This window comes from Oncorhynchus masou, chromosome 30, assembly GCF_036934945.1.
Source record: "Oncorhynchus masou masou isolate Uvic2021 chromosome 30, UVic_Omas_1.1, whole genome shotgun sequence".
NCBI classification, from domain to species: domain Eukaryota; kingdom Metazoa; phylum Chordata; class Actinopteri; order Salmoniformes; family Salmonidae; genus Oncorhynchus; species Oncorhynchus masou.
This window is the reverse complement of record NC_088241.1, coordinates 47151315-47166305: the sequence shown is the minus strand read 5'-3', so window position 1 is coordinate 47166305 and position 14991 is coordinate 47151315. Positions and strand designations below refer to the sequence as shown.

Below are 14991 nucleotides of genomic sequence, written 5' to 3'. Positions count from 1 at the left end.
TTTATTTCACATGCTCAAATGTTTTCACATATAGCTTCATGTTAACACGTTGCATTCACATGTCACATGTTATCACATTAACTTATTTATTTTCCTTAAGGATAATTTTTTATTTTTTAAATATTTTGCTGTCATTGCTGTTAATGAGTTGAGCTGGTTACACTGACCCCTCTCTCACTTGTATTACAGTTTGTATGTTCTGTTACACTACCATGAGTCTGGTATTTATGTCATTGTAGGAGTGTTACTGATGGAACACCATGTTGTATTGGTCCCCTACTACACTAATGGTAGTCTGGTCAGTGGCCACACTCCGACAGGACTCCTAACAACACAGCAGAGCAGAGTCTTTTGTAGCTCATTTTGGAGTGGAGTAATTTACTAATTGTGTGTCAGCACTGATGTCTGTGGATGTCCATCAGGGGCAGGAACAGCTGATCACACTAACATAGGGACAGAGGGGTGAGGGACAGACTCACACTGACTGAGGGAAGAGGTTTAACATGTACCATTTATCATTGTGTTGCAGTAGTGTTTTTGAGATTGTATACAGTGTCTGTCTGTCTGTCTGTCTGTCTGTCTGTCTGTCTGTCTGTCTGTCTGTCTGTCTGTCTGTCTGTCTGTCTGTCTGTCTGTGTGTGCGCGTGCGCGTGCGTGCATGCGTGTACATGTGTGTATGGAATTGAGCCATTGTTTTGGCATTGGTATGCTGGCAGGCACATGGTTGAGCAGCTCCACTGTGGCAGGCTCATATGCAGCTGAGGGGGCTGAGAGAGAGAGAGAGAGAGAGAGAGAGAGAGAGAGAGAGAGAGAGAGAGAGAGAGAGAGAGAGACAGAGAGCTAGCGCGAGCAGCGGCGTTCCACTAGTCAGAGCTAACCCTATCTCAACCCCCAGCCTACCTGCTATCTTCTCACAGACACAGTGATGCAGGATTCCAACACGCTGTGCTGAGAGTGAGCTCCTTCTGCTTCTGACACACCACACAACACATCACACAACTCTCTTCTCAGCCAAACACAACCGGTGAGTTTCTACCTTTTCTGTGTTCGTTTTTCTGTGCTTATTGGGCTGTTCATTTCTGTCTTTTTGCTTGTTTCTAGTAGAAGTAGTAGCAGCATGTTTTCTGTGAGTGGACTTTTGGGATGGCATCATAGGATTTGAACTGGTTGTATCCTGATTCTGTTCTTCAGTTTGGTTGAAATATAAAGACAACACAGCCTAACTGTTTCTCTGGTTCGTGAGGTGGCTAGCTAACTGCACTGTTGTTGTTCCTGGTATAAAAATATCATGCCAAGGGGTCTCTTGATTGAGTAATCTTTTAATCTGTGTAATCCTGGACATTTGTGCTCCACTGTCCGATTCTCCCCATGGGGGGTCTGTCAGTCTAATTTAAGGGGTCTGGGCATTATTAAGCAAAAACACTTTCCTTTCTAGACACAATCTGAAAGCCCGAAGAGTCACCCTCTAACTAACTAACTGGACCAGATGTAACTAACATAGTTCCTCTCCACTTTAGTAGTTTAGTAGTTTCTCTATCCATTTACTAATGGATGGGAGTGTCTTTACGTTTTAGTTAATGCTTTGTGGATATTGTCCTTGACATGTACACAGACACAAATACACTAAGAAAACATTAACACCCACACACACGCAAATGTGGCAACCAAACACACAAATCACCTCCTTACTCTGTACACCCACATACTGAATCTCATCACCTTAGAGAGATTCTGTAGTTAAGTGAAGAAAATGACTTCATAGAAACACTATAAACATGGATTTTGGTACTGTTCTCATAGCCCAAAGAGCTATGAGGCTGTCATTGTAAATAAGAATTTGTTCTTAACTGACTTGCCTAGTCTACAGCCAGTGGTAAATGTGGTAAATGTAAATGTATCTTCATGCTAGTTAACACAACATGTTGAAGCTGTAATATGCAACTTTTTGGGCAACCCGACCAAGTTCACATAGAAATGTGAGTTATAGATATGTCATTCTCGTTGAACGCAAGTCTAAGAAGCGGTAGATCTGTTCTATGTGTGCTATTTTTATGCTCCCCATTCTTAAGTTCAGTTTTTGAGTCTTTTACTTTCGGTTTGGTACACCAGCTTCAAACAGCTGAAAATACAATATATTTGGCTTATGGAAAATATATTTCACAGCAGTTTAGATGGCACAGTGATTCTCTACACAATGACTGCTGATTTGGTCACATCAACTGAAACTATTCTATTTTTAGCAAGCAGAAAATGGCAGAGCGATTTCTGCATATTGCACCTTTAAGTACAGTACATTCTTAGAAAAAATGGTTCCAAAAGGGTTCTTCAGCTGTCCCTATAGGATAATCTTTTTTGGTTCCAGGTAAAAACCCTTTTGGGTTCCATGTAGAACCATCTATGGAAAGGGTTCTACATGGAACCCAAATGGGTTCTACCTGGAACCAAAAACGGTTCCTCAAAGGGTTATCCTATGGTGACAACCGAAAAATCATTTAAGATTCTAGATAACACCTTTTTTCTAAGAGTGTACAGTACGCTACTGTATATGGGTCAGTGTATCGCCAGTGGATCATGTAAATATATCTACTGTATGTCCAGTTTCCATGCTAGAGGCAGATGCTAGAGGAGCTAGATTGGGAACCCTAACCCTTAATCCAGTGATCAGATTAGGGATGAGAGATTACAAGGTGTGTCTCTCTGAACTGTGACGCTGGCCAGTCTGAGATAGCTGGGGCTCAGGTTATTGTGGCTAGAACACATAATTAAATAGAACACGCCTATGTCTCTCCTAACATTTATTCCAATTGAATGTATTATTGACCAACATGGTTGACATGATCTGCACATTCTAGAGCTTTGCAGGTCTATGACATCAACCTCAGTAGTGGATTATAGGACCTCTATGAGTCAATTGGTCTCTCACCATGCAGACCCATCTCATTAGAGAATGTCAGTATGTAACTATGGTTATACATCATTATAGAGGCATATAACTATGATTATAGATTATTATAGCGGCAGATAACTTGACATATTCGAATGATCCCATGCTACACTGGACAAACAGTATGCTCACAATTGGGGTAAAACTCTAATTTAAAGGAACTTATTGTTTAACATTTGACTAGCTGTGTGCTTTGGTTACAGGTTTTCAATGTGATCATATACTGCATAGCTATTGTACTAACAATTAACCATTGTGATATGATTTATAACAATATTTGGAAACTGAGTGGTACCACATTGCCAATATTACTCTATATGAGCCAATTGTATTACATCAGATGTCTCCCTCCCTGTGGTTGCAGTATCTGATTGGCTGAGTAGTGGCCAAGGGGTTAGAGGTTAAAGATCAGTGTGTACATGAGTGCCATGTCGCTGGTGCTTTGTCTAGATCCTCTGTGCTCTTAGCAGCTACGTGACCTGCTGGAAACCTTCACCTCAAACAAGCCGCAACATACATATGCTGACATACACACACTCACACACACTGCGACTTGCTGGTAACAGTACAGCTGTGAGAGAGGTCTCTATTTTGAGCCTGGCTGGATCAGGGTAGAGAGGAGCACGCTATAGTGCCAACAGGTGGGGCGACGCTAACCGCCTCGACCTTCTGTAGCCTCCCTCTCTGTCCACGCTAGCTGTCTTGTCTCAGCTCCTGTAGGCTGCGGCTTCAGGTTATGAGGACAATAATGAAGCATGTGTGTGTTTGTGTGTGTGTTTCTCCCCAATTGGTAACGTGCGTGTGCACGTGTGTGTGTAGGTGGGATGGATGAGTGTGTAGGTGGGAGATGGAGGGATGGGCCAGTGTGTGTATTTGCCAAAGGATGTCCATCTCCAGGTTGTGTGTGTGTATGCTGGAGACATGTCTCTATTTCAGCATACTGTATGTACAGTCTAGTGTATGTGAGGTTACAGCTGTGACTAACACTGCACTCCTCTTCAGTCCCATATCGCCACCCACTCCTGCCTTTTCTCCATTTCCCAGTGTGTCTAATTCGCTGGTTATATAAATAAGATCCATAGACATTGTGTATGGCAGGTTTTACATAAAGATCCTATAATTCAATAGAATTATTCAACATAATTGTGATTCTAGTTAATTCTATAGGATTGCATTTCAACTGCTCCCATTACAGGCCTGAGTAGCATCGTCACATACAGATATATTATTCTATAGAGCACATCTCTGACAGGTCACATGGTCAGGAAGAATTCAATGGCCTAATACCTATATGTGTCAACGCCTGATACCCACTTACACTGTGGGATATGTTTAGTCTGGACTGGTTTTCAGGACATCGATCTGAAAGCTAGTTAGGCTGTTACCGATCTGGTAGCCTAATGGTAACCTAATTACCAATCTAATATCCTACCCAGGCTAGGGCTGCAGATTAGCGGGAAGAACTACACCGTCACTGGATACTGGGGCCCAGAGTTGATCCTGGTCCGGTCACGTGGTCAGGGAAAACAAGTCATGATGGACTCAATCGAACACTGGTCCAGATATGAGTTGCATACTATAGAACATGCAAATAGACCTGGGCCACCAGGTGGGTGCAATTAATGATCAGGCAGAACAGCGATACTCCAGACCTCCAAGCATGGATGAAGTACCTGCTATAGAGAAGAAACTGTTTCTGATATATGTTGGAGGTTATTAGGCTACAGAGGAGTCGGCGTCAGAACGTCTGTGTCTGATGTTGCTGCAATTAAGTGTGGAGCATGGCAATAATTACGTTGAGAATACACACACACACACACACACACACTCGCACATACATGTAGGCACACTGGGCAGTACGTGCTGCATTGTTCATGTGTGTATGGAATGCATATGAAGTCTGCAGCCTTGTGGTATCATGGTGTATTATATTTCATAGACATAGTGACAAGGCCCAGATAAAGGTGGACACGGTGACATTTGAGTAATCCAGGTGAACTTCGCTGCCACACAAATAAACTTCCTTGGTCATTTGACATGAGACTACTCACTTCACCTCATATTTTGGGGATTTCAATCCATATCTGGAATATGTAGATAAAATTCCCTATGATTGTAGATGCTGACATTCACAAAATGCTTCAAAATAGTGAATTTAACTCCTAGAGAAAATACATTTAAGCAATAGTGCATCGAAAAAAGGGTCAGCTTAATAGCAATCTGTAATGAACACAAGGGGAGACAGAGAGCTGGTTTCAAGTGCAGGGCACAGCAGGTGTTTATTGCAAAGGACCACAGGAGGAGGCATGTAGCTGGGTCCAGGGGCAGGCAGAAGGTCATACACAGGGGGTCCAAAAGGGCAACAGTACCGGCAGGGAAAAGGCTAGTAAAGTAGTCTGCGAGATCAGGTAGATCATTCACAGGAAAACCCAGCACTCTGAAAGACGTGTGTGTGATAATGACATACAGGTGTGTGAACAAGTGATTAGAATTCATGTGATTGGGATCTGGAGAGTGAGCTGCGTTCAGGGGATCTAGGTGTTTGAGAGTGTGAGTTGGAAGCAGACATTACAGTACCCCCCCCCCATTCTTAACAGCCTAGGAAGCTGAGCAGTGGGCCTCCCCCAGGGGCGTGGAGCTGGGAGGTCAGGACAGTTACTTTGGAAAGCCAGGATGATGGCTGGGTCGAGGATGTCCTGGACGGGGAACCAGGACCATTATTTGGGTCCGTACCTCTCCCAATCCACCAGGTAGTGGATGTCACCCAGGCACTTGGAGTCAAGGAGGGCTCGGAAGGAATAAGCCGATGCACTGCCGGCGTCAAACGGAGGGGGTGCACGGATGGAGAGCGTTTTACCTCACAAGCTTGAGAAGGGACACATGGAAGGATAAGGAGATCCGGTAATGGCGGGGCAACTGGAAACGGTAAGTGGCAGGATTGATGCGGTGTGTTATTTTGAAGGGACCGATGAACTGGGGACTGAACTTTTTGCAGGGGTCACGAAGCCGGATGTTCCGGGTAGAGAGCCACACTTCGTTGCCCAGGGTGGAAGAGTGGAGTAGGTCAGTGACACCGGTCAGTGAACCGCTTCGGGGAAAGTGAAGTGTGATGGAGGTGCCGATTTGCAGTCTCCCAAACCTGCTCACTCTGTCGAAACCACTCGTCGATGGCAGGCACGGTTCTGGGCTCTGTCTCCCATGGGAACATGGGGGGTTGGTATCCGAGGACACTGAAAAGAAGTGAGATGGAGTTCGGAATGCACCAGGGAGTTCTGTGCGTATTCAGCCCAGGCTAGATAGCAACTCCACTAGTGTGGTTGGTGGGTGCAGTGTCGGCGAAGGTACTTCTCTATTTCCTGATTCAGGCTTTCAGTCTGCCCATTGGTTTGGGGATGGTATCCCGAGGATAGGCTGATGGGGACCCCCAGTCGGTCGCAGAAGGCTCGCCACACCCTGGAGACGAACTGGGGTCCCAGATCCGAAGTGATGTCTTCTGGGATCTTTTATAGATGAAACACCTGTTGGAACATGGACTCAACCATTTCCATGGGATTAGGTAGATGCGGAAGGGGGATGAGTCGGCACTTCTTCCATTACAACTAAAATAGTCATGAAGCCTGAAGAGTCCGGCAGATCTGTGAGGAAATCCATGGCAATGTGGGACCATGGTCGTTGTGGTGTAGGTAAAGGCTCGAGCTTACCGCCAGGTAGTTGGCGAGGGCTCTTAGCCCAAGCACAGACAGGACAGGAAAGAATGGCTGAAGTCGGCTGTTAGGGACTCCGTGGTTTGGGTGATTCTGGGATGGCCAGAGCGAGTTATGGCACCACTGCATTAGTTGGGGTCTGACGGATGCACGTCTTGCCTGCAGGGGTGTCAGGAGGTGCTGGGTCATGGTGTAGGGCCTCTTGGACAGCTGCTTGGATTTCCCACTGTATGGGTCCCACGACACAAGCAGGATGGGCTCGGGAGCTGGGTTGAGGAATGGGGTGTCAAATAGATGGGATAAGGAATCAGCCTTCACATTTGTCTCGATGGGCAGGTAGATGCTGGTGAAGTTGAATCGGGTGAAGAGTGCCCAGCGAGCATGTCTGGGGTTGAGCTCTTAACATTTCTTAAGTACTCCAAATTGCGGTAGTCGGTAAGAACAAGGGATGGGTGATGAGCTCCCTCTAACCAGTGGCGCCACTCTTCAATAGCCAGCTTAATGGCGAGGAGCTCTCGGTTCCCAACATCATAGTTCCTCTCATCGGGTGACAGTTTCTTGGAAAAGAAGCCACGTGGGTGTAATTTGGGAGGTGTCCCGACCTGCTGAGAGAGAACCGCTCCCACGCTGACCTTGGATGCATTCACCTCCAGAACAAAAGGAAGGTAGGATTTGGCTGCCTAAGGGTGGGTGCAGAGGTGAAGAGGCATTTCAAGGTTTCAAATGCATTAATGGTGGTATCAGTCCATTGGAGGGTACGGGTTTTTGACTGGTGAGAGCTGAGAGGAGCGCTTGTGCTGCTGCAGTTTCGGATGAACTGGCGGTAGTAGTTGGAAAATCCTAGGATACATTGTAGTTCCTTTACGGTGGTAGGTTTGGGCCAGTTAAGCACGGCCGTGACTTTGCCTTCGTCCAAGTTGACCCCTCCTGGTGTCAGCACGAACCCTAGGAAGGTTACCGTAGTAACATGAAAGCCGCTCTTCTCAGCCTTGACATAAAGATGGTGGTCCTGTAGCCATTGGAGGACCTGTTGCACATGGACATGTCTTTGCAAGGGAGTGAGTGAGATCAAGATATCAATGTACACGATGAAGAACTGGTTGATCATGTCCTGGAAAACTTCATTCATGAAGACTGGAAGACTGCGGGAGCATTGGTGAGACCGTAGGGCATAACCAGGTATTCACAGTGACCCCTAGCGGTGATGAACGCCGTCTTCCACTCATACCCACTTTGGATACAGAGCAGGTTGTAAGCACTACGTAGGTCCAGTTTGGAGTAGTGCAGCCGGAATCAGAAGAAGAGGGAAGCGATTCTTGATGGTAAGGCCATTGAGGGGTTGGTAATCTAAGCAGGGATGGAGACTACCATGCTTTTTTTTACAAAAAAAGAAACTGGATGCAGCTGGAGACGTGGATGGACGGATGAATTTTCTGGCGAGAGCCTCTCCTATATAGGTGTCTATAGCCTCATTCTCTGGGATGGACAAGGGGTAGGTCCGACCCTTAGGGGGCGATGCCCCAGGAAGGAGGTCGATCGCGCTGTCCGCCGGGTGATGGACGCCTTTTTCTTGCTGAAGACACTCAGGAACTGGGCATATACAGGTGGGATGTGGGTTGGAATGGCAGACCCCGATCCTTCTATAGAGGTGACTTGACAGGGTAGACTGAAGCAGTTCTTAAAACAAGCGGGAGACCATGACAGGAGTACCCCTTGCCACCAGGAGATGGCAGGGTCGTGAAGGCTAAGCCAGGGGTGACCAAGGATGAGGGGTTCTTTAGGTGAAGACAACACCATTAACTTAATGACCTCTGAGTGAAGGAGGCCAATCTGAAGGGTGGTAATTTCGGTCATGCGATTCACAAGATCAGTTTCCGAGAGGTTGTCCATCCAGCGCATTAATCCTAAAGGGAGGATTAACAGGGATTAGCTTGACCCTTAACTGTTGTGCCAATTGTTCATCAATTCAATTTCCTGCAGCCCCAGAGTCCACTAATCCCTCCACAAACTGAGTGACCCCATTAGCAGAAAGAAGAGTCGGGATCCCAAACTGCCTTCAGGTAATGTTCAAAAACGTGGAGACGCTTACCCGGGCAGAAGTGGAGCAGTCGTGGTCACCCCTTCGTGGAGGACAAATTGGACAGCTATTGAGTAGGTGGTTACTCTTGCCACAATAGAGGCACAGGTTTTTACGTAACCTCCAGCATCTCTAGGCAGGCATGAGAGGGGCACGGCCGAGTTGCATGGGTTCGGGGCTATTGGACCGTGGTGGATGAGAGAAAGGCGTGGAAGACTTGCAGGCCATGGGCAACTGTATAGGTCTGCGGTCCACCAGCAGGTTTGCCAATGGATATGGACATCCGAATGTATTAAATCTCACCTGCAGGCCAGTTCAGTCTATAACTCCCAATTAAGACCCCTCCGGTAGACTGTAAAGAGAGCTGGTTCACAATATCCACTGCGGGCAGCCATGGTATGAAACTCAAGGGCATACTCAGTGGTGGAGCAACGGCCCTGTCGCAGCTCACTTAACATGCCTCCGGTGTGACGACCTGAAACTGAATGGTCGAACACCTCCTTGAAGACGGCGTGGAAACTTGATTCAGAGGACAGATCAGAACTTTGAACGGCCCACAGGGCTGTGACCCAATCCAGAGCTTTGCCTGTGAGTAGGAAGATGGCGAAGTCCACCCGGTCTTTGTCAGAGGTGAAGTCAGCAGGGTGATGGTCTATGTACAGGTTTTTCTGCATGAGAAATCCTTGATATTTCCCTGGGGAGGTGTTGTATTTATTAGGCATGGATATGGGGGAGATGAACAAGAGGAAGCTGTGGCACCTGATATGGGTGAAACAGGAATGGACTGGCGAAGGATGTTGCAGAGTTCATCGATTTGTTCCTCCTGTCGGGCCAGATGCAGCTGCAGTGCCGCTGAATCCATCTTACTTTTTTGGTGAGGTATTCTGTAATGAACACGAGGGGAGTCAGAGAGCTGGTTTCAAACACAGGGCGTAGAAGGTTATACACAGGGGGTCCAAAAGGGCAAAGGTACCAGCAGGGAAAAGGCTAGTAACGTAGTCCGGGAGATCAGGCAATAGGTAGATCATTCACAGGAAAACCGGCGCTCTGAAAGACGTGTCACAAAACAAACAATAGCTCACAGTGATGGGGTGCAAAGAACTGAACTAAATAGTGTGTGATAATGACATACAGGTGCCTGAACAGGTGATTAGAATTCAGGTGGATGGGATCTGGAGCATGAGCTGCGTTCAGGGAATCTAGGTGTTTGAGAGTGTGAGCTGGAAAGTGAGCTGCATTCAGTGGATCTGTGCGTTTGAAGGTGTGAATTGGAAGCAGACGTTACACAATCAGACACTTTTGGAACGCTGGATACTGCAGACTGACAGACAGACAGACAGACAGACAGACAGACAGACAGACAGACAGACAGACAAACAGACAGGCAGGCAGGCAGGCAGGCAGGCAGGCAGGCAGGCAGGCAGGCAGACAGACAGACAGACAGACAGACAGACAGACAGACAGAGTGCCTTCAGAAAGTATTCAGACCCCTTGACTTTTTCCACATATTGTTCAATTACAGCCTTATTCTAAATAAATGAATACAATCAATCTACACACAATAACCCATAATGACAAAGTTAAAACAGGTTTTTCTAAATTTTGGAAAATGTATTAAAAATTAAAAACAGAAATACCTTATTTACATAAGTATTGAGACCCTTGCTATGAGACTCAAAATTGAGCTCAGGTGCATCCTGTTTAAATTGATAATCCTTGAGATGGCAGTGCCTGTTAGAGCAAAAGCCAAGCCATGGGGTTGTCCGTAGAGCTCCGAGACAGGATTGTGTCGAGGAACAGATCTGAAGAAGTGTACCCAAACATTTCTGCAGAATTAAAGGTCTCCAAGGACACAGTGGCCTCCATCATTCTTAAATAGAAGAAGTTTGGAACCACCAAGACTTCCTAGAGCTGGCTGCCCGGCCAAACTGAGCAATCGGGGGAGAAGGGCCTTTTCAGAGAGGTGACCAATAACCCGATGGTCACTCTGACAGAGCTCCAGAGTTCCTCTGTGGAGATGGGAGAACCTTCCAGAATGACAACCATCTCTGCAGCACTCCACCAATCAGGCCTTTATGGTAGAGTGGCCAGACGGAAGCCTCTGTTAAAGGAACATTACATCCAAAAGGCACCTAAAGACTCTCAGACCATCAGAAACAAGATTATCTGGTCTGATGAAACCAAGATTGAACACTTTGTTCTGATTGCCAAGCTTCACATCTGAAGAAAACCAGGCACCATCCCTAATGTGAAGCATGGTGGTGGCAGCATCATGCTGTGGGGATGTTTTCAGCAGCAGGGACTTGGAGTCTAGTCAGGATCGAAGCAAAGATGAACGGAGCAAAGTACAGAGAGATCCTTGATGAAAACCTGCTCCAGAGCACTCAGGACCTCTGACTGGGGCAACGGTTCACCTTCCAACAGAACAAAGACAATATGCACACAGCAAAGACAATGCAGGAGTGGCTTTGGGACAAGTCTCTGAATGTCCTTAAGTGGCCCAGCCAGAGCCCAGATTTGAACCCGATCGAACATCCCAGAGAGACCTGAAAATAACTGTGCAGCAACGCTCCCAATCTAACCTGTCAGAGCTTGAGAGGATCTGCAGAGAAGTATGGGAGAAACTCCCCAAATACAGGTGTGCCAAGCTTGTAGCGTCATACTCAAGAAGACTCAAGGCTGTAATCGCTGCCAAAGGTGCTTCAGCAAAGTACAGAGTAAAGGGTCTGAATACTTATGTAAATGTGATATTTTAGTTTTTGCTTTCTATAAATTAGCCACGTTTTTTAAAGTGGTTTTGTCAGTATGGGGTATTGTGTGTAGACTGAAGAGGATTTTTTTTTCTTATCCACTTAGGATAAGGCTGTAACGTTAAAAAAAGAATTACAAAATGCGCTGTAGATAGATAGATAGATAGATAGATAGATAGATAGATAGATAGATAGATAGATAGATAGATAGATAGATAGATAGATAGATAGATAGATCTAGGAATGGTTTTAAATGAATGGAGCCCTGCCATAGACATGTGGGAGAGGAAATCTGTCCTTCAGCCTGTGAGAATATCTGGCCAGATACTTGGCCATCTAGCCATCTGTCTTCAGACAGAGATAGAAATTAAGCCAAGGCCTCCACACACCTTATAAATCACACATCATATTTTCCCGGTTTCAACACGACTCTCAGCACCCGTCATTCCTATCTTAAGTTTCTGTGGTTTCAGAGGGAGCTTGCTACTAATGTTCCTTTTGAATACTGGGACACTATTTGCAGTTCCTCTGTATACATGAGACTAAACCAGTCCAGTTCAGCTCTAATTTCTGCACAGTTTATTATGACAGTCGTATTGAACATTGTCTATTGTTACCAAATGATGCAATAGTAGGTATAATACAACAATAACTATATGTGCTCTCCTTTTCTTATACAGTAGTAATGGCTGGAAATAAAATAGCTATGTTTGGCCTTTGAGAAAGTCACTCAGTGTTGATTCTATTTAAATCTCTTCAAGGACACTAAACGATTGTTTTAACATCCCTTCCCTTTGGGGGATGTCAATTAATGTATTTCTAGTATATTTTATTATTCTGTCATTGTTTGTTTGGAACTCAATGTCATTGGAGGCTGCTGCCCTGCCTTTCCATGGGGCATATTGTCAGGCAGCCATGCTATCTGATCCTGGCTGGGTCCATAGCTCAGGGATGTTATTTGAATGCCCCCTAACCTTGGAGTCCTGCCCTGACCTGCTTGCGGAAAGATATATCCTCCCTCCTGATGTGTTTATTTGAAGAGGGGACAGAGTGAGCTGACTCCGCACAATTAGTAACAGATCAACCTTAAATCACATGTGATAAACCCAGAGCTGAGCTGACTCACGACGATAGACAGCATGCAGGTAGAGCTCACAGCTCACTTTATCTTGAGGGGGATACTTTAGCAATAAGGTAGGAGGGACTGTAGTACATGACGCAAAGAGATGTGCCTGGAAACAGCTGCTCAATATGACACTTTTGCAGTTTATCTCTTTAAACACCCTATGGGCCAGTTTCCCAGACACAGATTAAGCCTAGTCCTTAGGACTAAACCCAGAGGTGCCGTATTGCTTTTATAAAACGGTTACCAAATATGACTCAAGTTTTTGCTGGTCAGGTGACATGGTGAAGAAAAACTCTGGAATCTTGCTTAGTTGATCATACAATGATGTCACGTCTCGGCACAACATACTTACTTTACAAGTTATTATCATCAATCCAACTTCAATTCAGATTGAAGTGTCACATGGACTAAAGCTATATTTTCCCCCTTTCGTTTACTACATAACAGCACATCAGCCTTGGGGTCAAGTCAAAATCCTCATAGGTCATAGTACAACCTGTCAGTTCCTCTCTAAGTTTGCATGGTGGGTGCCATGTCCTCTTTATCTGCAGTTATTTACCGGGATCACATCACGGTGCATGTAAAAAATCTAGTAACGCTATGTCAGATTCCATACACAGCCCAGAGAGGCAAGTGTGTGTGCCTAACTGCCTGCCCCATCCCATTTTAAACCAACCCCTCGCCTGGATAACTCTGCCATGTGACGTGTCACAGAGACATGCCTGTTATCCCAGTTGGCCTTGGTTTGGGCTTAGCCCTCGAACCCTTCCTGGTGACACACACCCTCCTTCACAGGCTGCCTCACACATACTCCCTCCCTTCCTCCCCAGACCCAGGCCCAAGCAGATACACTCCTGTCACATGCTTCCAGGCCAACTCTGTCCTGTTCTCTCCAGCCTGCTGTCACCATCACATCACTGCCTCCTGTCTCTGTCACAGACCCTGCCAGGCCAAGCCTACTAACTCTCTCTGTCTTTCTCTTTGTTTATGCCCCCCCCCTCTCTCTCTCTCAACAATACATACACACAGACACATGCACACACATGCGCTCTCACAAATTATATTTCTCTCACACTCTCCTATACACTTCCGGGTAACGCTCTCGCTCCTCTTTGTGTTTCAGGGTCAGTATGGAGGAGGCCGACCTGTTGAAGGAGCGGCTCCAGGCCATAACGGTAAAGCTACAAAACAATACATCTTTATTGTTCCATTACACAGAGACAACAGACATTTGATGCTTTTTTTGCTGTCGCAGTACCCAAATTATTCTATTCATGTGAAAGAAAGAGTGGTGTTTCTGAAAGCTACACATTTAAATAGGTCAGAGGCATTTATGAAGCTATTTGTGTTGTGATGATTCTGCAAATGAGAATGGATGGCAACGGTATCTAGTAGCTGTGAAAGAGAGCTAGGAAATCATCAGGATATCTTGTTTTAGAAATGAAGGTCAAACACTTTAGTGTCAGGAAGTGAGAGTGAGCTCATCACTTCAGTTCAGTATGTAGTCTAAGAGATCTATAGACCTGATCTCTTTCCTTGTCTGATTTTCCTGTCTGGCTGTCTTTACGCTTCCCTGATTTTAGTAAACTTGCTTCGCTCTAGCTGTGCATCCACAGAGCTAGCTGTCAGTAGACTAGACTTTATCTGGGATGTCCATTCTCCCTGGGGCTTAGTAATACAAGGATCAAACATGGGACTATTAATAGACAACAATCTGTCTGACCACCACACTTTACATGACAGATATGTCTATGCAGTTATAACTTTTCCACAAAAATGAAGACAGACAGGCATTATTTCTCTTTGGTAATGCTAACAACCATTAGAAAATAAGCATTACATCTTCTGATCTAATGTATGAAGTATTGTGTGGTTCTACACACACACAAAAATGGTGGGTTAAAAACAACCCAATTTGGGTTCTTTGGTAACACAGCGTTGGATGAATATTTGACAGAACACACGGTGGGTTATTTTGACCGAGCTAGTTGGAATTCCTGAATAACCCAATATGTTGGGTTTTAGAAATTCAGTAAACATTGGTTAATTTAAGCATCAGTTGGGTATTTTTTTGTTTCATGCTCGGTTCACATAGCAGCTGGGTCTATTTTAATGTAATCCTTAGGTTATTTTCAGGAGATCTGGCTTATTAGGGGTGTTGTTATGGCTGTGTAAGGGAGGCGAAGTCAGGTGCAGGAGAGCAGAGTAGAGTAAACAGGCGCACTTTTACTCCGTTCAACAATAGGCACAAAAAATTACACAAGTGCCCAAAAACACGGAACATAAACTATAAAAGTATTGCAAGTGAACATACACCGTTAACAATGAACAATTACACACAAAGACATGATGGGGAACAGAGGACTAAATACATGTAGATTGATTGGGGA

General features: G+C 45.5%; 1 protein-coding gene across 2 annotated transcripts in view; it reads left to right on the top strand.

Moving 5' to 3' along the window:
- Nucleotides 1-781: 781 nt before the first annotated feature.
- palmdb (palmdelphin b) overlaps nucleotides 782-14991 on the top strand; it is a 38482-nt gene continuing 24272 nt past the window's right edge. The window contains exons 1-2 of one of the 2 annotated variants that reach the window (XM_064949163.1): nucleotides 782-1024; nucleotides 13725-13776. In XM_064949163.1, coding sequence (XP_064805235.1) covers nucleotides 13732-13776 — 45 coding nt within the window. In that variant the 5' untranslated portion in view covers nucleotides 782-1024; nucleotides 13725-13731. The remainder of the gene's footprint in view (nucleotides 1025-13724; nucleotides 13777-14991) is intronic. The other variant, XM_064949165.1, reaches the window with a different exon arrangement.